The sequence below is a fragment of the Canis lupus genome, chromosome 27, assembly GCF_048164855.1.
Source record: "Canis lupus baileyi chromosome 27, mCanLup2.hap1, whole genome shotgun sequence".
NCBI lineage: Eukaryota > Metazoa > Chordata > Mammalia > Carnivora > Canidae > Canis > Canis lupus.
This window is the reverse complement of record NC_132864.1, coordinates 20241625-20267178: the sequence shown is the minus strand read 5'-3', so window position 1 is coordinate 20267178 and position 25554 is coordinate 20241625. Positions and strand designations below refer to the sequence as shown.

At 46.6% G+C, this 25554-nt stretch overlaps 1 protein-coding gene and 1 non-coding gene across 4 annotated transcripts in view; both read left to right on the top strand.

Moving 5' to 3' along the window:
• FBXO21 (F-box protein 21) overlaps window positions 1-24210 on the top strand; it is a 47282-nt gene extending 23072 nt beyond the window's left edge. For 2 of the 3 annotated variants that reach the window (XM_072802682.1, XM_072802684.1), the window contains exons 8-12: window positions 544-723; window positions 2267-2399; window positions 8734-8945; window positions 10415-10572; window positions 20193-24210. In XM_072802682.1, coding sequence (XP_072658783.1) covers window positions 544-723; window positions 2267-2399; window positions 8734-8945; window positions 10415-10572; window positions 20193-20380 — 871 coding nt within the window. In that variant the 3' untranslated portion in view covers window positions 20381-24210. The remainder of the gene's footprint in view (window positions 1-543; window positions 724-2266; window positions 2400-8733; window positions 8946-10414; window positions 10573-20192) is intronic. The other variant, XM_072802683.1, reaches the window with a different exon arrangement.
• On the top strand, window positions 8323-8429 carry LOC140619856 (U6 spliceosomal RNA). Its single transcript, XR_012019661.1, has one exon. It is a non-coding gene; the product is annotated as a U6 spliceosomal RNA (small nuclear RNA).
• Window positions 24211-25554: the final 1344 nt, after the last annotated feature.

Genomic DNA, 25554 nt, shown 5'->3' with positions numbered 1-25554 from the left:
TCTTCCTGGTGTGGCGCAGGTTCCCAGGCTGAGCCCTGAGTGACCACCTGAGCATGTCCGCAGAGTTGGGAGCAGAGCACTTATGGGGCAGGGCTCCGTAACTGTCTCAGCCTCAGGGGCACTGGGCCTACAGACATTGTGCCAGTCTGTGGAGTCCAGAGAGGGCTTCAAGGCCTGTCAGTATTGCTCTCAGCCAAACTTCTGATTGAGCATTTTGTAGACCAGTTCAATAAATTCTAGTTTGTTCTCTTTTCAACTTGGTTTAATCTGGCTTAATCTCCCCCCAAAGCTGTATTTGATGGCACACATTGGTGCTGTTCCCTAAACACCCATCTTCTGCAGTCTTAACACAGCAGGGCACGTATAAAGGGTCACATTTTGAACTTTAGACAAGGCCTTAATATTGTAAGTAGAAATATTGCTGGTTTTAATATTCAAGTCTCTAATTTGAGCTACTTATTGGTACGGGGGTATGGGCAGTTAGATATTGGCTTGTTCAGCACTGATCCAGGAATCGGCTAACTACATGTGCCGTTTGCATAGGGCAAGCCTGGACATCTTTGACTACATCTACATAGATGCCTTCGGGAAGGGAAAGCAGCTGACTGTGAAGGAGTGTGAATACTTGATCGGTCAGCACGTGACAGCTGCACTATATGGAGTGGTCAATGTCAAGAAGGTGTTGCAGCGAATGGTGGGAAACCTTTTAAGCCTAGGAAAGCGGTAAGGTTTTCTTGGTTTTCCAGCACTTGTGCAGAGTGCATGTCTTTGGAGGTGCAGATGGCCTTACAGAGGATATGGTTTGATGAATCTCTCTGCTTGGGCTGCTGTGGCATGCAGTTGGGATATCTACAGCTGTCGACCCACCACTGAAAGAAACTCATGCTGTCCCGGTTTAAGCTGTTTTAAGTGACTTTTCTTTGGCACCTTTGCAGTGCAATGGCACAAGCTGTCCATAAATTGAAAGCATTCTTTAGTAACAAGAATGCTTTAGATGGGTAAAGTTTATTTGGGGGGGGCAGGGTATTCTCATGTCCCAAGTGCTTTGTCATCTCTTGATTGATACATTTCTATCACTTAGATAAGAAAACAAAAGTATGAAACTATTTTGCTTCTGATTCAAAGGAAATTTGTCTTACAGGGAAAATAGAAGGTCATACGTTGTAGTCATTGCTTTCTGCCTTATGGTAGAATTCTTTATTTCTTTTTTTTTTTTTTTTTTAAGATTTTATGTATTTATTCATGAGAGACACACACACACAGAGAGAGGCAGAGACACAGGCAGAGGGAGAAGCAGGCTCCATGCAGGGAGCCTGACGTGGGACTCGATCCCGGGTCTCCAGGGTCACGGCCCGGACTAAAGGCAGTGCTAAACCACTGAGCCACTGGGGCTGCCCTCTTTATTTCTTTTTATTTTTTATTTTATTTATTTTATTTTATTTTATTTTTAAAAATTTTTTTTTTTATTTATTTATGATAGTCACAGAGAGAGAGAGAGGCAGAGACACAGGCAGAGGGAGAAGCAGGCTCCATGCACCGGGAGCCCGACGTGGGACTCGATCCCGGGTCTCCAGGATCGCGCCCTGGGCCAAAGGCAGGCGCCAAACCACTGCGCCACCCAGGGATCCCTATTTCTTTTTAAATAGACTTTGTTTTTTAGACCAATCTGAGAGTCATGACAAAATGGAGGAGAAAGTACAGAGAGTTCTTCTGTACCCCCCCCACCCTTCCCTCCCTCTACAGGCTCCCCCACTATCACCGCCCCCTATCAGAGTGGGACGTTAGTTCTGGTCGATGAATCTCCACAAACTCGTCCTTAACAAAATCCATGGTTTACAATCAGCTTCATTCTTGCTGATGTGCATTCTGTAGGTTTGGGTAAACTTGTAACGATGTGTGTCCTACGATGTGTGTCTGTAACCACTGCAGTGTCCTACAGAACAGTTTTCCTTTCCTAAAAGTTGTCAGTGCCCCACCTAGTCAGAATTTATTTTTAATTATAACCGTGTTATTGAGGGACTCTATAATGGAAGTGCCTATGATTTTAATTTAATGCCTACCACCAAAGTGAGTTGCAAAAGTTCTATTTCTTCTGGGATTTGTTATTATTAAGATCATTATAACTGCTTGCTTAACAGAGAGGAAGTACCAGGATCAGAAAAGGTGTGGCATTTGTGTCCATTACTTTTAAAACCTGAACCTTGGAAAAGAGGGTCTCCCACTCAGGGGCAAGCTGAGTAAGACAATGATTTATTTCCCCTGCTAGGGAAGGTATCGACCAATCCTACCAGCTCCTGAGAGACTCGTTGGATCTGTATCTGGCAATGTATCCAGACCAGGTGCAACTCCTCCTCCTTCAAGCCAGGCTCTACTTCCACCTGGGAATCTGGCCAGAGAAGGTAATTATTTTACTTTGCTGCTTTGCTCTTACCTTAGAGAGGGAAATCCTAGCTTGAAAGGCGGCCCTTGGAAGTTTATCCTTTTATCAGCCTGGAGAATAAATAAATTTATTCACTCTCGCATCTTGATCTTCAGCCATCAATTAAATGTTTTTTTGTTTCCTTTATTCCAAAAAAATTGGTTATACTGTCAGGAGTTGCCTGTTCTCTTTGTGTGTGTACCTTAAATACCTAGAACTACAGAGCCTCAGCTCTGCTACTTACCTGCTGGTGCCAAATATATTTTTGCCCTATGTTGACTCAGCATAGGGAAGCAAAACTTTAAATGTTCACCCTCCAAGCTGTGCTGTTAGTGTGGAAACTGACCATATATAAACACCCCTGTTTGACAAGGAAGAAATGAATCATAGACGGTCTTCCAGTCTGCCTGCTGGACTTTAAGGACTGATTGTCTTTGAAAACTGTTGAACTCTGATACAGTCCTACTTGGGCTTCTCGGTTTTCTAATGACCCCTGTGGCCAGTGGCAAGTACTTGGAGAGGACCAGAGCATCTACGATCAGAAACACTCCTTTTAGCAAGTTGTGGGGGCAGCAGGTGTGTGAGTCCAGTGGCGTGTTACAGCGCGGCAGCAGCTGCACATTTCCATCATGCCCTGGATTTTCCATGGGAATATGTTAATAATCCATTTTGTTTATTTAGAGCAGCCTGCCGAGAGAATTTTCATTCTGAGCACTCATAGGCACATCACCATAAAATCATCTGCTCATGTTATTAGAGTGGTAAATAGTCTGACTCCACATTGCATAGATTTAAATTGGCTCATTTATTCCCCACTTCAGAGGTCTAAAATAGTTCTAAGAAGGGATGCATTAGGGGGAAAATCCTGAGACTCCTATCTTAAGATGTAATATGTAGCCCAGGTAGCAGATGTCCTCCCGGAACATCCTGTGCTCTGGTAGAACTAGATTCTCTACTGAAGTGACCACCTACTTCCCAAAACCCTCTTGCCAGAGCTCAATTGTTGCTTTTATTTTTTCACTTTATTTTTGATATTGAGGTGTACAAACTTAATTCCTGCTGCTTTTTTCTTTAATCAAGATCATTTGTAGAATGCAGAGACCCTCTCAAAGCATGGCTTTTTATAAGTCAATTCTGTACTTTAATTACACATCAGCCTCAGAAGGTGTAAGGTTAACCTCTCCTCTGGGGGAAAGTTTATAGGAGCTCTCACTCCCTTACCTTTGATTACAGACTCCTTTTAGTGCTCACCTGCCTGCTGGGGAAGTACTTCAGTATCCCCTTTGGATGATCCAGGAGTGCTAGCCTGCTGAGCAGATGTCACTAAAGTTCTAAATTGCTTACACACAGAATATTTTTCTCAGGACAACCATTCATTTGTTTCTGGGATCGAGCACTTGGTGACCCCCTCATTGGGGAATCAGGAATGCAACGTGGCTGGGTCCCAGTGCTTCAGGGGCTCCCTTCCGAAAGCATGTCCTTGAGCTGGGGGAGCAACACCCAAGGCAGAGCAGCAAAACTGGGACCCCTGAGGAGGAAGAGTCCAGGGGACACTGAAACAGTTGGAAAAGGCTCCTCTCCGGAACAGGGTGTGTGGTGGACCCTGAAGGGTGGGGACCATTTCAGAGGATAGAAAAGTAGGTTATTCCCACCTGCACATGGCCCAGAAGTGGGCCCACGGACCTGCCTGACAAGAGTTGATGATGTACATACACATCTGTGTGTAAAGGTGAATGTGTGTGTGTGTGTGTGTGTAGAATATTTTTTAGATCAGTTTCTGGATGGCTTGGAGATAGTTTGGCCTTCTTAGGTAAAAGGGAAACATTCCCAAACTGGCAGGACGGGAAAGTCGCCTTATTTTCAATTGCAGTAAGTCAGGAACAGCTGAGGTGGCGGGCAGTCGGAGAGCCTGCCGAAGCCACCTGCACACATGTTGATGATGGCTCAAGAGTTGTGTCCAGGCAGAGTGGTGCCCAAGCCCCCTCACGCCTCACCCCTGTGGGCCAGCAGGCTGTTGGAGGCTGTAAGCACCAAGGCACCTTCTGCTTCCTGCAGCCAGACTTCCCTCCTTATTTTGACCCATGGCCCTACCTTTCCTTTTCCTCCTCTACATCTCACTGGAGAAAATGTCCTACCAATTTTCCAAGGCAGCCCCTTGTGCTCTGGATCCCATTCTGTTTTCCTTTGTCTACAGTTCCCTGTTTCTGCTCTCTGATATCAGCATTCTGCTGACTTGAATATCTCTCATCTTTGGGGAAGAGCACAGAAGGCACTCTCATGACGGCCCCACTGGCATTCCCCTGCGGCCACCTCCTTATCTGTCTCCCCTGCAGGGCTCAAGCCCTGGGACTGGCTGTGCAAGCGTGGGTGCCTGCGTGCAACCTTGCTGTGTGATGGCCTCCTGCCTCGCCTCCCACACATGCTCCAGAACATGGGGATCGTTCCTCCCCTCCACATACACACTGCTTTTGCCAAGGGAGCCAATGACCCCTTTTTACTGAAACCATTCTTGTTGCCAGATCCATAGATATTTGGCTTTCCTTATCTCTCTTGATCACTGAGGCTATTCCCGCTCAGAACGCTCTGTTCTTTTGACTCTGGTCTGTGGTTCTCAGGCTCTTGCTAGTTCCTTGTCCTGTGTATCTTCTCTAGAGGCTCCACACTGCGGGGTAGTTTCTCAGACTTCTGTTTTCTCTGCACCTTTCCCCGAGATGATGCCACCTGGCCTGTTTGCTTCAGTTACTATCTGTACGCTACAGCTACCTGGACCCTGAGCTCCAGATCACTGTACCCAAATGTCTACTGCACATCTGCACGTGGCTCTGTCTCTGAGACTATTGCTGAAGCCATCCGCCTGCTCTTCCCTCCACCCTTAGACCCTTTGAACCCATTTTAAATATTGTAGCCAGAATAAGCTTCATAAAATGCTTAGAGCCTTCACCCCAGTGCCTTGCAGATCAGGCTCATTCTCTTCAGTATGGTTTACTAGTTTCTCAGGGGTCTGACCCTGCCAGCCTGAGCTTCCTCAGCTCTCATAGTTGCTTTGGTGCTCCGCTGCCTGGCCACATCCTTCACTCAGGCCCTGTCCTCTTGCTTTGGGCCTCGGTGCGTGCTGCAGTGCTGCCTAAAACCTTTCCTTAGCTCTCAGCCCCATTTGCCATCTACCTTTTGCCGAGCTTCAGTTTTGCCTCTGAAAGCCCTTGGCCCCTCTGGGGCTGTCTACTTCCCCCGCCCCATCAGCTGAGTGCTGGTCCTTTCGCAGACCTTTCTCTAAGGATACTGTGACTGCTTATTTATTGTGTTTTCACCATGGACTAGGCTCTCTAAGAACAAGGACCACATTTTGCTTTGTGCTTCCCTTGCTCTTAACACCGTTCCTGAGACACAGTAGGTGCTCAAAACAAAAGAGTTTGAATGGTTAAGAAGTGACAGAACTTCATTAGATAACAAGAGAGAGGCTGTCCAGATTTTCCAATGAGGGAGACCGTTTGGCCACATTAAGAGTGGGTGTTTGGAGAGCAGACTTGTTTCAGGGGCAGGAGAAAGTGTTCAGTTTGGGGTATGTTGGACTTGATACGACCTGGGGCCATGGAAGGCAGCTGTCTGAGGACATTCGGCACATTAGCATCAGATGACTGAAGCCCCAAAAGCAGCAAAGCTCACAAACAAGTGGATATCTGGAACGTGGAGCCAAACACATCGTAGAGAGCCACAGGGAAACCTGTAGTTAGGAGGACAGAGCAGGGCCAGCAAACTGCCACCTGGCTTTGTGAATGTTTTGTCAAAGGCACATCTCAAATAAGGCTTGTTTGTTTAACTCTTTGTCTCTGGCTGCTTTCTAGCCACAGCAGGCAGAAGAGTAGTTGGGTGGGACACTATATGGTCCACAAAGCCTAAAGTATTTACTCTCTGGCTCTTCACAGTAATGGTTGCCACTCATGAGTAGATAGACCCCCTACTCCGTTCCAAGATCTCCACTCTGAAAACCGTGGGCTCCTGGAATTGTTGGCCTGGATGTTTGGTTGGAGACATCATGGCACCCCACTGTCAGTGCTGTCCTTCAGGAGCACACCAGGCCCCTATCACTGTGTCTGCTGTTCTGCTCTCTTCCTTCACCCTATCATCCACACATCAGAGGAAGGAAGCCATAGTTATCCCTGAACCTTGTCTCCTGATACTCCCAAGTGAGTGGGAAAAGCGAGTTGGAGACTTCTCTGTGCTTAGAAGACTCCCAGGTTACATCTGTTCACTTACCTGCTGGGGAGGGGCTGCTGGGAAGAGAGGGAGCTGTGGCTGCAGAGTGGAGGGCAAGTGCCATCCAAAATAACTACAGTCAAGCCTCGCACAATCTGGGCCTTAGGGGTGCTGGCCCCCAGTGCAGTCAAAAATCCATATAGAACTTAATGAGTCCCCCAGAACTTAACTAGCAGCCTGCTGTTGACCAGAGGCCTTACTGGTAGCAAGTAATTGATTAATATATTGTATGTGAAAACGTACTATATTCTTAGAACAAAATAAGCTAGAGGAAAGAAAACATTACTGAGAAAATCACAAAGAAGAGAAAACAGATTTATAGTCCTGTACTAGAAAAAATCCTCATGTAAGTGGACCCATGCCGTTCAAACCCGTGTTGTTCAAGGATCAGCTGTAGCTGGAACTGCATATGGGAACACAAAGCCATATGCAAGCATAGAAAATAGAAGCTCATCGTTCAAATCCGTGCTTTTAGCTACAAAGAATAAATACTGTTTGTGTCCCCCAAACGAAAGCATCCTACTAGGGTTTCCATTACTAAGGTAGAAACTGGCTCTCGGTTGCTATTGGTTGAAGCTGGGTTTGAGGTGCTTAGGGTTATACCAGTCCATCCATATTCCTAACAGTGAAGGAAAATGCTCCTGCTCTTGGTTCAGTAAGATGGTGCCTGAGACCTCAGATTTAGAATCATACCCGGGTCTACATCCTCCCTCCACTCGCAGCCCCCAGGCCTTTAATCCCACAGTGCATGATTCCTCTTCTGGAGGTCCGCACTGATGGTCCTGCCGACCTGCAGCTTGGGAGGATTAAATGAAGTAGGAGACATGATGGGCTGGGCATAGTAATCAGCAGAGAAGCAGTGTTCAGTAAATAGTGAGATCCTGCAAGTCTTGGTCTGGAGGACAAGATTAGGTTTCAGAGTAACATCCTACATTGCAAAAAAGCAGTTTTCACAACACTTTCACTGGTTCAAAATATATCAGGAAATAGGGCAGTTATTTATTAATCATTACTTGGTAAGTGAACAAACTAAAGGTAAAGCAGCCAGTGTTACGGATCTGGGACTAGAATCCAGGTTCTATCTGTTCACATGCTCTGTCTTAGGACTCAGTAAAGAGGGAGAGATCCTATTCTCACAGGAGAAACATATCATAGACCCTCTGTTAAATGCTGTAGTAGAATGGGCGCTGAATGATTGTGTGTGTGTAAAACTTTATTGGAATTTGCATTTTTTCCTTAGAGGCACCATGTACGGGTAGAGAAAACTTACCTTGGAGTCAGACAGTTCTGTTGCTAGCCTCTCAGTCATTTCAATTCCACAGAGAGATGGTTTCTCCTTGCCCACTTGAATACACAGTCCCACTGGGAGTTAACAATCATTGAAACGATCATTGCGCTTCCAGAACCTGAGACACGTCTTCATCAGCATAGCTAATTTGCATCACTCAGGGGGCTTCTCTGTCACCCCTTCTGCCTTGTGCAGCAGAAGCAGCTCTGTCAGATGTCTCCTTGATCGGGACTGAAGCAGCTTAGCAGTTCTTTTACCTTCCAGTTGATGAGTGGCCAATGAAAATCATCTTTCTGGGTACGAAAAATGGATTCCCCACACTGAGCAAGAGTATTGGAACCCTTTAAAGTTCCCTAATCCAGTGGTCGCTTCGGCAGCACACATAATAAGATTGGAACGATACAGAGAAGATTAGCATGGCCCCTGCGCAAGGATGACACGCAAATTCGTGAAGTGTTAAAATAAATGAATGAATGAATGAATGAATGAATGAATGAAAAGTTCCCTAATCCAGATGTACCCATGGAGGGCAGGCCCTGGCCACTTCATCCCATGCTTAGTCCCACACACTGTTTCTAAGTAATTCCTACGCTCCTACCAGTTGACTTTTGGAGGCCTGGGGCCATTGCCCACCATTAGCAGTGAGACCACCAACTCAGTGGATCCCTGGGCCACTAGCATGGCCCCACCTTGCCGTCCTTTGCCAGGTTATGTAGGCCTAAATCTCATGCTGTGAACAAGAAAAGGCCTAAATGAAAATATTATCTCCTAGTCTTTCTGTCTTGTCTTGAAGGTGCTTGACATCCTCCAGCACATTCAAACCCTAGACCCCGGGCAGCATGGGGCGGTGGGCTATCTGGTGCAGCACACCTTAGAGCACATTGAGCGCAAGAAGGAGGAGGTGGGCGTGGAGGTGAAGCTGCGCTCCCATGAGAAGCACAGAGACGTCTGCTACTCCATTGGGCTCATTATGAAGCATAAGAGGTGAGTGCCTGTGGAATCCATCCCCGCACCACTGCAGGGGATGCGTGGTGTGCCCGCAAGCACGCTTCTCAGGAGCCATGGCATCTGAGTGTCTGCCGCAGAAGCGACTGAAGGCTGAACCAGTCTGAACCAATTCTACGCTGTTTCCTAAGAAAGGGACTCACTTTCCTAACTGCGAATCTTCTAATGTAAGATCTGTAAGCAGCAGATTTTATCTCTCATTTTCTTGTTGCCCTGAGGCTTCTTTTCATTTCCATCCCCTTGAATCTGGGTTGTGGATAGGGTTTGCTGGGTTATAGGCACGTGTGTGTGGTCAATTGCTAGGCAAAATTAAACCATAACCACAGTGACCCTGTGATTTCTGTCCCACTCCGCAGGCTAGGAGCCGAGGGTTGCAGGGTTTCTGTTCTCACCCACCTGTGTTCTTGCCACACCTTTGAAAGTGCTCTTAAACAGCAAATGGCAAATAGTATTTCATTGTGATTTTTGTTTGCATTCTCCCAATTAGTCTGCAGATCGACTAGTAAACCTACAAAAAAGAAGTTCATTCAGGTTTTCTCTTCTGAAGTACCTCTTCAAACATTCTTATTTTCTACCCGAACTATTTGTCTGTCTTGTTGGTTTGTGGTCTCCTTGTCCTGCTACTAGTATCTCTATGCATATACGTTGCAAATAATCTTGTCCCAGTTTGGGGTTAGTGTGTTTCATTTTTTTATTGCATTCTTTTTTTTTTTCCTCCAACCTCATTATGGACATTTCAAATACACGTCAGTGGAGATGAGTATAGTGAACCAGGCGATGCTCCCATACCCAGCTCCAGCAGTTGTGAGGGTCAGCCTTCACATTTTCACCCCCTATCCCTACCCAAGCCCCTTGCAGTATGTGTACCTGAAAGGTAAGGGCTTGCTATATTTTTTAAAAGTGTTTACTATCTTCTTGTAGTATCTAAGGAAAAACAATTTCTTCACCTCACCATATCAGTATAGTCAGAATTCCTGTTGCCCTGTTTTTTTTTTTTTTTGTTTTAACAATCTGCTTGAATCTGACTCCTTTGAGTTTACTCTTTGCCTTTATGGACTGTTTTTCGTCCCTGGTTTGAGGAATCTTAAACCTGTCCTATTTCATGAAGTTATCTTAGGAATTCTATGTTTTATATATAGGCCTTTGTCCTACTAAGATACTGTGCATTGCTCTCAGGCCTGGGTCCCAATACCCTTTTCCGTTTGGATAACTACTTGACCCATGATGGTTGGTTGAAGTCTGTTCTTTTCCAACTGAAATGGTATCTTAATAATAAGAGGACCTTATAAAGGGAGCTAAGAGTGTCCTGAAAAATGCTTAATAGGGATAAAAGCAGGTAAATTTGTAAGGACATAACCTTAAGAGAACCAAGCCATTACTTACATATCCCAGAGTCTCTGTGACAGGGTCCCAGGGAACTGATTTGCCACTGCTCTTATATTGATTAGGTATGGCTATAACTGTGTGATCTATGGTTGGGACCCCACCTGCATGATGGGACACGAATGGATCCGAAACATGAACGTCCACAGCCTGCCTCATGGCCATCATCAGCCTTTCTATAATGTTCTGGTGGAGGACGGTTCTTGTAGATATGCAGCCCAAGGTAAGGAGCTAGTTCTGTGTGTATTCATAATGACACGCCGGCACATCTTAGCACACATTTTGAGTGTTCTGATACTGTGGGTACAGTCACTGATTTTATTTAGAGATGGCAGTTGTGTGGCTAACCTTATCAGGGCCGATTCTCAGCTAAATGTGGGTAGGTGTGCCCCTGTGTGGCCATGCAGTGGGTTAAATAGTCCCCGCCTTCAGACTCTTCCCTCCATCACCCCCACACCCAGGACCCTGTTCCAGTGTTGTTGCCAGCCTCTGTTCTGATTGGTCATTGACTTTGCCAGTCAAGTTCCCGAAAGTCATGCTTCCCAAGCCCTACCATTGGCTCCCTCCAGGCAGTGAGGGCCAGCCTGTGCCCTGCCCATATGGCCTGTCTGAACTGGAGGACACTGTTGTGGGGACTACCCTAGCTGCCTCCGGCATCCATAGCCAGCTGTGAGCCCCAGAGATGTCCTAGAGTGGCCACAAGGGGAACCACAATCCACAGCACTGGCTCTGAGAGCCTTGATGGTCAGCAGGTGCATGGTGGTGTTTGGGGCCACTGCCAGCCCTGATAGGCGCTAGTCCAGGGCACTCCTGAAGTAGGACGGTTGGAGCCTGCAGAGGCCGATTAGAGACAGATGCCTCCAGTATGGGTCTCCCTTTTCTTTGTTCCTCCTTTTAATGGGATGAATTTATTGCATGGCTGCCTGTCAAGGCATTCACAGCTTTCATTTTGTTAGTCAAAATGAACATGAGTGAGGGACACCTGGCTGGTTCATTTGGAAGAGCATGTGACTTTTTTTTTTTTTTTTTTTTAAGATTTTGTTTGTTTATTCATGACAGACAAAACACAGAGAGAGAGAGAGGCAGAGACACAGGCAGGGGGAGAAGCAGGCTCCATGCAGGGAACCTGACATGGGACTCCATCCTGGGTCTGCAGGATCACACCCTGGGCTGAAGGGGCGCTAAACTGCTGAGCCACCCGGGCTGCCAGAGTATGTGACTCTTAATCTCGCATGGCGAGTTCGAGCCCCACGTTGGGCACGGAGATTACTAAAAAATAAACTTTAAAAAAAAAAAAACCATGAATGTTAATCTAGTGCTGCTCTGTGACAGGCAGTGTCCTAATGTATTTTAACCGCATTCGAGAAATATACCTATCCTCATCATCATACTTATGTTCTATGTGAGGGACTTGAAGCACGTAGGCTCATTCACATTTTAACTTAACAGACTAACTTTGAAGCTGGGGCACCTTGGCCGAGAGACATGTCCTTAACTCATTGCCATACCTTTCTGTGTCTGACCTAAAACGGTAGGTTTGATCTAACTCAGTATTGTGGTAGTGAAGGCAATAACAGAAATACCAGATGTGTAAAAATCTCATAAGTTTCAAGAAGACTAGAAAGTTTCCTATTCATGTTAATTTATCAGAAGCTGAGAGGGGATTGTATACAAAATCAAAAGAAAGTCTGTTCATTGAGATTATAGGTTACTTAACCTCTGTCAGTATAATGGGACAGTTGTAGGAGAATGGTCTTTGTGTGCCTGTGTCAGAGGAAAGGGCTGACAAGGATTTTATCTAACTTTGGAAAAAATTGTATAGGGGTGCCTGATTGGCTCAGTTTGTTGATCTTTTGACTCGGTTTTGGCTCAGGTCATGATCCTCAGGGTCATGGGATCGGGCGCCATGTCAGGCTGTGCACTCTGTGGAGTCTGCTTGGGATTGTCTCTCATTCTCCTTCTGCCCCTCCCGCTCGCTTGTGCGCTCCCAAATTTAAAAAAACAAACAAACCCAAACCATCATACTAATAACAATGTCTAAAAACTGACAAATGATTTAAAAATTATTGAATGACTCAGTAGACTCTTTGCACCCCCATGGATCAGTTGGTAAGCATTTCTACTCCTGTGTCACACAGCATATCCCAGGAACAAAGGGGACTGTCCCTTTCTCAGCACTGCATGCCATTGTCCACGGCTCCACCATGTGTATGCATTCATTGCCCTTTGGGTGGGGTCAGTATTAAGATGTCCAGTTTGAATCTCCGGAAACATTTAGATTAACTTGAAAATGGACTTTTGAAAGTAGATAAAACTGGGTATTTGGTTTCACATGTTCTGATTTTGGTGTCCGTGTTGAAGATTCAGGAATTCATTCCTAACAGATCTGACTAAACATGCCATGTAAAGTTAAAAGTTACCATACGGTAATGACTTTGTTAAAAAAAATTACACTTAATACCTGGTTGCAGTTTTACATTCTAAACCTGAGATAAGCTAAGTGATTGTGGGTAATATTAGCAAGTTATACCTTTTTTAGTTTTAAATTCTAGGACTTTTAGAAAATCTCTGAGCAGCCAGGATTCCCGTATGAGAGCTGTCTGTCTTCTACTAGGGGTCCTGTCAGCCCATGGTCATGGTTTCCGAGGCGTCTCCTGCATGCTAGCTGGGTGCCGCTTCAAGAGTCCAGGAAGTACCCTGGCCCTGTGCATTTGAAGATGCTCAGAGGTCTTCAGAGGGTTCAAGGGTTCTTGCAGCACCATCTCTGACTTCTCTGTCCTTCCCTGTCCTCCTCGGTCCAGTTAGCAGATTACACCAACCCCATTTCCTGAATATCTGTCTCATGTTTCCATCCGCTGCTGGCCATTCCTGGTGTCCCTCCCTCCAGCGCACAGGCATTCCTTTCCTGCAGGTACCTGCTTTCTCACCAGCATCTTTCAGACTCCCCTATAGAGCCTGGAGGTGACCTGGACCCTCCCTCACAGCCTCATCTCTGTTCCCACCACCATCCTACTCCAGCCGATTGAACTTTGTTCCTGGAGACCATCCCTCTCGTAGGTCTTCACACAGGTGGTTGTCCGTTACAAACAGGCTCTTCTTCCTGCTGCCACTCCCCTACAGGGCTCAGATCAGGTCATCTGTCCTTGCTCAGTGCTTCCTGACACACCGTCCCTTCTGAGCCCTCACACCTTTTGGGGAGTTGGCAGTGTTTCCCATTGAGCACTCTGGCTCTCAGTCCAATAAGCTCTGTGAGTACAGAGCTACAGCCCAGTCTGCCTGTCCGGGGATGAGTCCCAGTAGATGCTCACATCTCTCAGAGAAGCTTACAAATAGAAGTGCAAAATAATGAGATGAGTATAGTGTGTCATTAATAACATGCTAACTTTTTTTTTTTTAACAACTTTGGATTAAGAGCATTTTTCAGATATGCTTAAAATATGGTCAAAACATTGAATACCCCATACACCCTAAATTCAATAGTTTGCATTTACCATATATGTTTCATCTGTAGACAGAGATTTCTAGTTTTTGCTGGACTGTTTGAGACTATTGCAGACATCATGACTTAAATGCTGAATCACTCATCTTCTAAGAATAAGACATTCTCTGCATCTTTGTAGTTACATCACCACACATAACAAATGACTGATCTCCTGTCTAAGACACTTGGTCAGTGATCCATCCCATTTCCCACTTGTCACCCAGTAACTTTGATAGGTTTTGGTTTGTTTTCACATCATGATCCATCCAGGATTCACACACTGACTTCACACACATGATTCCATATTTGGTTGCTACCTCTCTAAAGGCATAGTTCTCTCTTAGTAAGACCGGTTAGTTTCTTATTCCTCACCTTGTTTTCTTCCTTTTTCATGTAACTTTCGCTTTTCAGAGTGTCCAAGCCAAAGGTCTTGTAAGTTGCCTAACATTCTGGATCTGTTTCACTGGTTCCTTGTCTGTATTGTCTGTAGACTGGAAGCTGAGTTGGAGGCTTGATCAGATCAGGTTAATATTTTGGGCTAGAGTGCTTGTCGGATGTGTGTGTGTCACACACATCTCCTCCAGAGCCCCTAGTGTTCAATGTCCCACTGCTGGTAGGTGGAGTTTGGTCACTTGGCTAAGATCCTTGTGAGGGACAGTTTTCCCTTTGCAACTAACACTGTGACATCCTGGGAATATCCTGTTACCCAATAACCGTGATCCTTCATTTTATTTTAGCGTCTGTTGAATCTCCTTGCCTAAATTCTTGTACGAGAGTTGCAGAACAGTGATTTTCTGCAGTTGCTCTTCTCCCTGCTTCTGTAAACAAGAGCTTTCCTGCCACCCTCCCCCTCTCCTTCCCCACTTAGCCCTCTCCTTCTGTCTCTCTCTCTCCTCCCCCCTTCTCCTCCCATAAATTCCTGGATTTTTATTTAGTCAATGTGTTAAAATCATTTGAGACAATTTATATTCTGGTTAACCCATGTTTGGCCAGTGGGAAACCTTGAGAGGCTAAATTTCAATTTAAAAAACACTGGGGCATCTGGCTGGTTTAGTTGGTAATGCATTTCTTGACCTCCAGATTGTGAGTTCGAGCCCCATGTTGGGTATAGAGATTACTTAAAAATAAAATGTTAAAAAACAGACGTATTTAAGTATGTTTTTGAACATTTTTTGGGTTAATTTATTTGCATCAGATTGCTTTGTTTTTAAACTTTTTCTTGATCTAAATTTTTAGCTTTTGGCTCATGTAATCCTATTAACTTGAGTAGATTCCTCTGATGAATGCTTCCCTAATTATAAGCTCTCCACAGAGAGTTGAAGAGTGAATTATAAGCCACAAGCATGCATGACATCCTCAAATAGTATTAGTCTGCATAATTAAATGAATTTTTCTCTCAATAGGTTAGATTATACCTAAATCCAAACAAGGTGGTAGACAGCATCTTGCATGTGTATAACTCCTGTTCCCACTAGGGGGCATGCTTTGGCACGTTCTGTACACCAGGGAGGGGCAGCACCTCCTGTCTCAGCTTCCCTGTACTTAGATACTGCAGAAAGTGAACATCACAGATGGTCTGAATTGAAGTTAGCTGCCCATATTGGAAGGCCAGGAATTCACTGCAATGTGAAAATCCAGTTCTTAGGTGTCTCGTATAGAATGAGCAAGCGCCTCAAATGATGCTTGGTACATGGTATGTCTCACCAAGCATCAGCTCCCCTTTGCATCATTTGTCTTACACTTAGGAATGAGTTTCCACCCACGAGCAATCCATGGCAATTTGCACGTGCTGGCAAGTATGTGCGGAGGCCCCATGTGGGAGTGGAGTATACATTTTCAGCCATTTCAGATGGCAATATGACTGATTTTTTTCTTTAAGATTTATCTATTTATTTATTCATTCATTCATTCATTCATGAGAGACCAAGGGGGTGGGGCAGAGATACAGGCAAAGGGAGAAGCAGGCTCCCCACAAGGAGCCCGATGTGGGACTTGATCCTGGACCCTAGGATCTTGCCCTGAACCAAAGGCAGATAGATGCTCAACTGCTAGCCACCCTGGCTGATTGTTTTAAACTGTGAATATCTCAAGTGCTCATTCTCCTGTGTCCCAGCAGTTCCATTCCTGGGTCCCTCCACTGGAGATGCACTCATGCAGGTGTCTGTGCTTTTGTTATAAGACAAAGATGTTATTCATGAAGACTTGCCTGGTAAACTGGGGTCTCCAAATTGGAATGCTAAGCTGCAATTAAACTAGTTGCGACAAATGATTACAGTATGTTTTGTATAGATAAACACACATAAAAAATACCAAATTCTCTTTAGATGTAGTTATTTTAGCTACTTCTATGTATATTCACAGAAGAAGGACTAGAAGGATGCACTCACAGTGAGTGATTTCCTCTTGGGAGGGGGGACTCTAGGTGGTCTTGCCATAGTTCTATAGAACTGTGTTTATATATAGTTAAATATACGGGTAGGTGAATTTTTTTTTTAAAAAAAGGCTCCATGCCCAACGTGGGGTTTGAATTTAAGACCCTGATACTGAGTCACATGCTCTACCAACTGAGCCAGCTAGGTGCTCTTGGGTAGCTGAATATTTAAAATAAAATAAGCAGGGCAGCCCTGGTGGTGCAGCGGTTTAGCACCGCCTGCATCCCAGGGTGTGATCCTGGAGACCCCGGATCGAGTCCCGCGTCGGGCTCTCTGTATGGTGCCTGCTTCTCCCTCTGCCTGTGTCTCTGCCCCTCTCTCTCTCTCTCTCTCTCTCTGTCTCTGTCTCTATGAATAAATAAATAAATAAAAATCTTTAATTAAAAAATAAATAAATAAATAAAATAAGCAGCCAACGCTTTTTTTTTTAAAGATTTTATTTATTCATTCACGAGAGATAGAGAGAGGCAGAGACACAGGCAGAGGGAGAAGCAGGCTCCCTGCAAGAAGCCCGATATAGGACTTGATCCCAGGACCCTAGGATCACGCCCTGAGCTGAAGGCAGATGCTCAACTGCTGAGCCACCCCGGCGTCCCCAGACACATTTCTATGTGTATAAAAATGTCAAGGCGGGATCCCTGGGTGGCTCAGCGGTTTAGCGCCTGCCTTCGGCCCAGGGTGTGATCCTGGAGTCCTGGAATCGAGTCTCCCATTGGACTCCCTACATGGAGCCTGTTTCTCCTTCTGCCTGTGTCTCTGCCTCTTGCTCATTCTGTGTCTCTCATGAATAAATAAATAAAATCTTAAAAAAAAAAGTCAAGGAAAGTGGGGAAGACTGAAGATTTCTCCAGGACTTCTAAGCAGGCCCTGTTTGATACTTTGCTCTCTTAAGTTTTATATTGCTGAGATTTTACCTCTTCATATAAATCCTTTTTTAAACTTTTTAGTGGATTTCCCCCTCTTAATACACAGTCACCATCTTCATTATTTTTTCTCCTCAGAAACATTTTTATCAGGGTGCCTGGTTGGTTCAGTTGGTTAAGCATCAGCTCTTGATTTCCACTCAGGTCCTGATCTCGGGATCCTGGGATTGAGCCTCACATCAGGCTCTGCGCTCAGCAGGGAGTCTGCTTGGGATTCTCTCTCTCCCTCTGCCCCTCCCCCCACTCGTGCTTGCACACACCCTCCCTCTCAAAAATAAATTGCTTTGAACTTTCTTTCCTGTTCTGTTAGGAGCCTGGGCAGGTAGGGAAATGTGGGACCACAGGCATTCCCTTGGACTGCGCTGTCCCCTCCTGTGACTTCCCGAACATTCTGTCTGTGTTTTCATGCCTCTCGTTGGGCCCACACACACAGTTCTGTGCAGCCACTACCAGCTCACATTATCCTTCCAGATCTGTGATCAAAACCTGACCTTGACCCTTCTTTCCTCTCAGTATTCAGGAGCTGCTGCTTAATACACAGAAAAACAGAGGGGAAGGGAGAAATAATGCTAAAACAGACCTCTGAATTCTTTAGAGTGGTTACTGTCAGCATTTTGGTCTAGACAGCTCTTTCTGGTGGAGAACATCCTGTGCATTTCTTTAGCAGCGACCCTGGCCGCCTCCCACCTGTCGTCAGTGGCAGCCCCCAGCTGTGAAAACCAGATGTGTCTTCAGATATTTCTGAGTGTTTGCCAGGGGCACAGTAGTGCCCGGTTGAGAACCACTGCTCTTGACACACTAGCAACAGAACAGTTGTTCTGAGTTACCCATTTGAGTTCTTTTTAAATATTTCTATCCTGCCTACTAATATAGGCAGTTGTGGTCCCTTCAGAGCAAAAGGGCTTTTTTTTGCCACTTGGTGGTATCTTCCAGAGTCTAGACCCTCCATCTCATACTTTTGCATTCCCCTGCAAGGGAACCCGAGGCCATCAGCAGCTGCCCTGGGTAGGGCACCAGGCTGTGGCTATACCCCATATGCCTGCCATTAGCAGCATTAGAAATGTGTACACTGGGAAGGAGATAAAGTTCTCTACAGAGATCCCGTACGTAAGAGGAGCTGTCAGTGGCCGCAGACTGCTCAGTCTTCCTTTTGGAGAACCTTGGGTTGCTGTGCCCCAGAGCATCGTCAGCCAGGGGGGCCTCCCCCCTCAGGGCTGCCATGGGCCCTCAGGCCTGTCCCCTCGCCTCTATCCCTGAGTCCCTCTCCTCCTCTGTGCTGTGTCTCCTACTCTGACACCTTCACTTCTGGAACGGGACTGTCTGGGTTTGGATCCTGGTTGCCTCTTGGGCCAGGGCTTTCGGTCCATGTCCCAGCTGTGTCAGCAGCAGATGGAAATGGTGACAGGGGCCCCCTGGAGAATGGTGTACGTGCGCTGGGAGCCAGAGCCTGGCCACTGCCACAGTGGCTGCCACGGTGGCTAGCATGATGTAAGTGTCCAAAAAGAAGACTCCATACTATGGACGGAGCGGCCCCACTATGTGGCCTCTAGGCTCACCGTCCAGCAGTGTGCACTTTGACCACCTCTTCCTTGCAGCATGTGGGAAACAGGCCACTCATTTTCCTAACTGCCTGTCTTTGGAGGAATTCATGTGCTGTGGTGACCACAGTGAGTTGCATGGGTCATTTGGAGTGCTCTTACTTACTCGTTAAGTGAGGTTAAGATGGTCTCATGGTGTTCCTCTTTGCACGTGGTTTGTATGTATCAAACACAGACCTAATACACCTGAGTGTGTTCACGTAACTGCAGTCTGTTAGCACAAATTTTCTTCAAATCCCTTCCCATCTTGTGGTTAAAAAAAAAAAAAGTTACAGATTGAAGCATGCAGCTCCTTCCCCCTCCTAACACGAGGCCAAGTCAGTGCTTCTGAAAGATGCTCTGTTGATACTGGGGATGCTGGGGATGCACGGCCTCTGGGTGGAGAGGAGAGACATGGGCTGAACGGCCATGTCAGGATGTTTAAGCTGTTGAGGGACCCTTGGTTGCACTGTGTGTGAGGCCATCGGCTAGGCTTGCATGGGGTCTCTCGTGAGTGAAAGGCTATGCAGAATGTGGCTCTGTGTCGGTCAGAACCGAGACTGCCACGGTCCCTAGTCAGAGCGGGAGGGTGCCAGGTCGTGGGGAACATGGCTTGGCTTCTGGATGGAGGGCTCAAAACACTCTCCTTTCATTGGGCCCTCGGGAGAGCCGCTTTTCAAAGTGTTTTGGAGAGACCTGATCTGAAAGGGTTTCAGCCTTGTAAATGCCTTGCCTGGATTGTCATCTGTTTGTTTTAGTCATTCTGTTTTGAATGAGTTTCCTGTTTCTCTGGTGGCAGAGTGGCTAGCATGGTGAGGAGGTAGCGTGGTTTCCTAGGAGACAATACAAGTAGTGATAACCCACATCTGCACAGGTCAGAGGTGCAAGCCGCTCATCAGCTCCTCCCCCGGCCTCTCACGGAGCCCCAAGTGGCTCGCCTGTAGAAGCACACATCCAGTAGTGAAGGGAGCCCCGGCGGGGGGCAGGGAGGAGTGTGGTCTATATTGGGAGCACTCTGTTAGCAGATAAGGAGGATGGCAGGTCGACACTTGGAGCCCCATGGTGTGGAGCTGCAGCAGACAATAGGCAGGCTTGGATGCCTGGGTCCCATGCGCGAGGCTGTTGGTGGGATCAAGTCAGAGGACTACGGTGGGTCTGCAGTTTGCCAGCGCCCCCGGAGGCAGCTGAAGATCTGCTGGGGCTGACCTCTTGGTCAGAGAATAGGAGAACATTCTGTTCAGTGTGGAGCTGGTGGGGCCCCCACTGATGCTGTCCTGTTACTTCTTCCAGATTCCGTAAACACATCTCTCCCTTTCCTCCATGTCAAATACACCACATGAAAGGGGTGAGAGGTAGGAAGCTCTCTGGATTAAAAATACTGCAGAAATGTCCATTTTAACAGCAATGTCCGTGTGCCTCTTTGCCAACAGAAAACTTGGAATATAACGTGGAGCCTCAAGAAATCTCGCACCCTGATGTTGGACGCTATTTCTCAGAGTTTACCGGCACTCACTACATCCCGAATGCGGAGCTAGAAATCCGGTATCCAGAGGACCTGGAGTCTGTGTATGAAACGGTGCAGAATATTTACAGTGCGAAGAAGGAGGACGTAGAGTAACGTCTAGCAGAGGACACTGCGCCTTTGCTGCTGCTGTCCTCCAGGAGAACAGGATTCCGGAAGAAGACGTCTCCACGGATCCCTCTGGATTCACACCACCAGGAAAGCCACTTAACCAGTAGCGCTGGTTGCCTCCTACCAACTTTAAATAACGTGTGCTCTCCTCCAGCCGCAAAGACAATGTTGCTCTCCGCCTACACTAGTGAATTCATTTGACGGCACTGTGTTCAGTGGCATGGCTTGTGTGCTTGTCCTGTGGTGACAGTTCGTGACATTCTGTCTTCATGAGGTCTCACAGTCCACACTCTTAGAGTCATCCTTCCTGCTCACTTCCTGTACGTCTGTCTCCACCTGTCTCAGAACATTTCACTTGCCAGACAGAGGGGGCTTCCATGTTGGCAATAATTTCTTTCTACTTTCTCTGCGGGACGCGTGCGGTCCTGAGTCGGGCTGCTTTGTCATTTTACCCTGAATTTAGTTGCTTATTCAGAGGTGACTCTGTGAGTGATGTGGCTGCATCTGAGAGATGGAGACATTAACAGACTAATGGTAGTCAGAATCATCCGCGTTTATCTGTCCTAATACATGAAACAGATTTCAGGCGTTTTACTTGAGTTGGGAGAATGGCATAGCTTTTCCTTCCGTGTCCCTCTCAGATATATGCTCATCTCTCTACGAATCCTTAGTTTTCTCTTTCATTACATAAAGTCTTCTGAGCAAGTGCATAATAATGGCCTTTATGGACAGATTTTTCCATGTTCATCTATTCCTCCCTTTAAAATAACTACTTTATTTCCTTTAATTTTAAAAGTCATTGCAGTATCATGAATAGATCTTAAGTCAGTGATGGGTTCTCTTTACAGTAGGAAGTACAATCTGTTGTTAAAATGTTTGCTTTTAGAAACTGTACCCTGTGGTCTTCGCAAAGACCCGAGAAGGTTTCTCACCTTTGTAATCAGAAAAATATAATGAAACTTGTAAGTTTTTTTAAAAAGGAAAGAGGAGGTTCTATGCCCCCATCATCCCTTAGAAACACTCTAAGACCATTTTGAGTGTGGCGGGTGGAAAAACAAGTAAAACGTCTTTAACATGAAGAGCGTTCAATCAGCAGGGAAGGCAGTAGGGGTGTCGTCCTGCCTTCCCGAAGCACCGCTGTCCTGAGGATGCCACCAGGTCCTTGCACGGCTCCAGATGCCTGCCACTCCACCTGCCCATTCTTGAGCAAGCTAGTTAATTCATAGTGAACCAGTAGAAACTAACTTCTGGAGTTAGGACCTCCTTACTTTTGGAGTTGAAAAGAACCCAGTTGCTTTGGTGAGTGAGGCCTCAGGGGCTGTGATCCAGCCCAGCTTCACCACCCTTCTGTGCGTTTGCATGCTGTTTTTCCATGCCTAATTTGATGACCGCCTCTCGTTTACCCCTTGGAAGCCCTGGGATTACTGAGGTTTGGGGCAGCCACCCGAGACCACTTAATAGTAACTGTTGGCTGGTAAGCAGTTATTAGAGGTGAGGGTCCGGCCGGCCGGCTCCTGCCAGCCGGAGTTAGCTCTCGCCAGGGTCCACATCCCTAGTCAGTCAGATCCAGAACCTGAGGGTTTCGATCTGCCTGGGAAATGTGACCACTTCCAGCACCCAGCCTGCTGAGGCCAGGGGTCTTAACACTACTCTTCGTTTAAAGGTGAGAACTAGTTAATCTGGAGGTAATACTAACCAGATGCATTACTAAGAAACTGGAGCATGCTGAGTCATAATTGCTGGTTTTCTGGTTTGATTTCCTATTTTCCTTAGAGTAACATCAAAGCCAAGAAGGATGGTTTTACCTTTACTGACCCAATGTAAATATGTATCTAGACCGTTTTTAAATGTGTTTCTTCATGAATGCTTCATTTGGCTCCAGGAAGCCTGTGTCACCTGTGTAAGTTGGTATTTGGGCACTTTATATTTTTCTAAAAACGTGTTTTGGATCTCCTGTACTCTAATAAATCATAAGTTTCTTTTTAAAATTTTTTCCAAAAGTTTTCTCCATTTTAAAAAGCCCTGTTACAACAAAGTAGAACTTTCACAATGTTAAAATATTAAATATTTGGACATAGTCATTTCTCTTCAAATGAATGCCAAGATTTTTTTGTACAATGATTAATAAATGGAACTTAACCCAGAGAAACCACACAAGTGGCCTGCCCAATTTCGTTTCGGAACAGAAAGCCCAGCCTTGACAACAGCAGAGTGTCTCTGGCTTCTCTTCTGATCCAAACATGACAAAATTGGCTCTATTGAATTTTTCTTAACATTGGTAAGTGCACAGGGCACCTTTATTCTGTAGGTTCCTGCCAAAGGTCAGTTCTGTAAGCTGGCTAGGAATGGTTGAAACGCAAACATTGCAGCTTGTCACTGATGTTACACTATGTGTGTAAATTGAGAAGGGCAGGCGCCTTGAGAAATGTCAGGTTCTCGCCACACCCGTTCTTTGTGACGCTGCTGCTGCTGCTGCTGCTGCATGCCATGTGGAGAGGACCCGACATGGGCCAGTCACCCGCTTCCTGCCCCACAGTGGGTCTCAGCCTTTGAATGTGCTGTTGTGCATTGTGACTTTATGAGAGGAGAACGTATGTGCCGTATCTTCCCTACTTCTTAGACCCTAGAACTTTCCTCCCCAGCACACACACGCAGCATCCCCGAGGTCCAATGTTTTGCAGACGCACTTTGGGAAACATCAGTTATATCCAAAACTAGTCTTCGTTGGCCTCAGACTGGTTTGGCCAAGCGTCTCGTTTGGAAACTTCCATCTAATTGGATTTTGAAAGGTTGGCTTCATGTGTTCTCCCCTAAACCTCATGATAGATCTCCATTGTAAGTGCATTTACACAGCAAAATTGTTTTATCGTGAAAACCAGCATTAATACTGTTGCTAAATAAGTTTTACATTTTCTAATGTCTACTTAAAGTCTTGTTCTGATTTTAAAATGTCTCAGTCTTTCTTAACAGATTAAATTGAGTCCAACATTCATGCTCTAGGCTTTCTTCTACCATCGGAAGGGGAAATACTTGTTTTCCTTGCTCCGTATTGCAAGTAAATAAAATTGGATGACCAGCAGCTTTTTAATTTAGAAGTATCCTGTGGCCATAATAATCAAGATGTAGCTCTTCATGTTTTTGTTTGTGTTCTGGAGGAAAGGAGAGAATAATTCACCTAGACAAAATGCAGAATTTGGCTCTGTGACAGTCTATGTCTGGAGACGTCAGCAGTTGTATTGCATGTGTTCTTTTGTATTGCAAGCTTCCTTTGAGCCAGCACTGGCCTAAACTAGACTCTTCGCAGCAACCCTCTAAGGTAGGGCCAGGTAGTAAATATTTTTTGCGTGCCACATAAGGTCATATGTTCTCTGTTTTCAAAAATATAGAAGACCTTCTCAGCTTGAGGGCTGTGAAGAAATAGGCCACGGGCTGAGTCTGGCCTGTGGGCCGCAGTTTGCTGACCCCTGCCGAGGTGCAGGCCGGCCAGCATCCCACTATACAGCTGGGGAGTCCGGAGGGTACTGCTTGTAGGTGGGACGGCTGGTGGGACGCCCAGGTATCTGACCTCTGAGCTCCAGCTCTTGACAACCACACTACCGCCAACTTTAGCAACTACCTCGCACTGGTTTTATCCTTTGCCTTGCAGCCACTTTAACTTCTAAACATTGCAGTTCTGAAAACTTAGAATCTTGAGAGGAAAGGACATTCCTTTGGTGAATAAAATTCTGTGCAATTATAGAATAAATGTATTATGGCCATTTAGTGATGATTGTATTAGGGTAATGCTAGTTCTATAATAAATAGACCCAAAAATACACTGTGGCTCTTGAACACAAAATAACTTTCTTGCTCACCTAACACTGGGCAGGGGAATGGGTTGGCGGGGGGTGCTCTGCTGTCTGTCTGCTGGAAGCTAGCTGTGCAGCTTTCGGGAGCATCCTGGGACCATATCCATCCACTCCGAAGGGGAGTGGGCGTGGAGGGATATATCTGGGAGGGTTCAGTGCACAGAGTCTGGGGGTTGGCCCCTGGCACTGCCACTCACGTTCTGCCAAGGAGACTGGGAATGAAGACATGGGAACATGTGGCCAGTCCACTCTGGGTGTTCTCTCCCCACAGCCAGACGTGCCGTCTTCGCAGGTAGACAGCCTCTGTGACGTCAGACTCTGTGATGGCAAACGTTGCCGGTGTCAGTGGCTCAGTCCAGAAACATTTCTGCAGCCACAGCACGGCCATAGGCCCTGGGAGCTACTCCTCACAGGTCACACTGCCGTCTACAGTCCACAGTCCCTGCAGCGGATGGCCAGGGGAGGGAAGGAGAGGAGGCCTCAGGGCAAGCCACATCTGTCACTTCTGCTTCAGTAACCAGACAAGTCATAGACCCACAACCTGACTCCAAAGGAGGCTCCTCCTCATCTGTGCACCTCACCCCGAACCTCTCCTACGCACTTCCTGTGTCCTGCCTGGAGTCAGTGCAGCATGGCTCCTTGGGGACCAGCCCCATGACCTAGAACTTTGACCCCCTCTCCCTGGCCCCTGGCACCCAATCCGTAGGGACTCAGAAGCCAGACAGCTGCAGTAGAAACTCCCACTGGGAAAAAGAAGCAGGCGCACAGAAGCTGCTGTGCTCCCAGTGAGGGGATACTGCTGGGCAGGCACCACGAAGACGCCCCCGCTCCACCCCCGTCCTGGCAGATGGGGAGAGTGGTTGCTGAGCCCTCCTGCCCTCTGAGCCCAGTTCTCCCTGGCCACCCCGCTAGTAGGGGTTGGGGTGCATCGTCCCTGGGAGCTGTGCAACTCAGTGTACTTCCTGCCTGGTACAAGTTTAGGGGCCAGCCCCAGACTTTTACTTATTTTTACAAGCTTGTGATTCCTCACAACGATCCCCTCAAACACTTAGGCCTCTCAGCTATCTGTGCCTATGATCGCATCCAAAGTTCTTTTCCAGCACTTTACAGTCTGCTTTATTTCCTTGCTGCTCTGCCCCCTGCCTGTCTCTTCCCCCGTCCACCACCCCCCCGCCCCAACTTAACGGTGGCCCCAGCTGTCTGATGCTACCCCGAGCCGAATCCAGCTGTTGAATAGGCCTGCATTGCTGAGAGTGAGTCTCATCCTCATCTCTTGCTGGGGGTGCACAGAAGCAGTTTCGTTTTTAACAG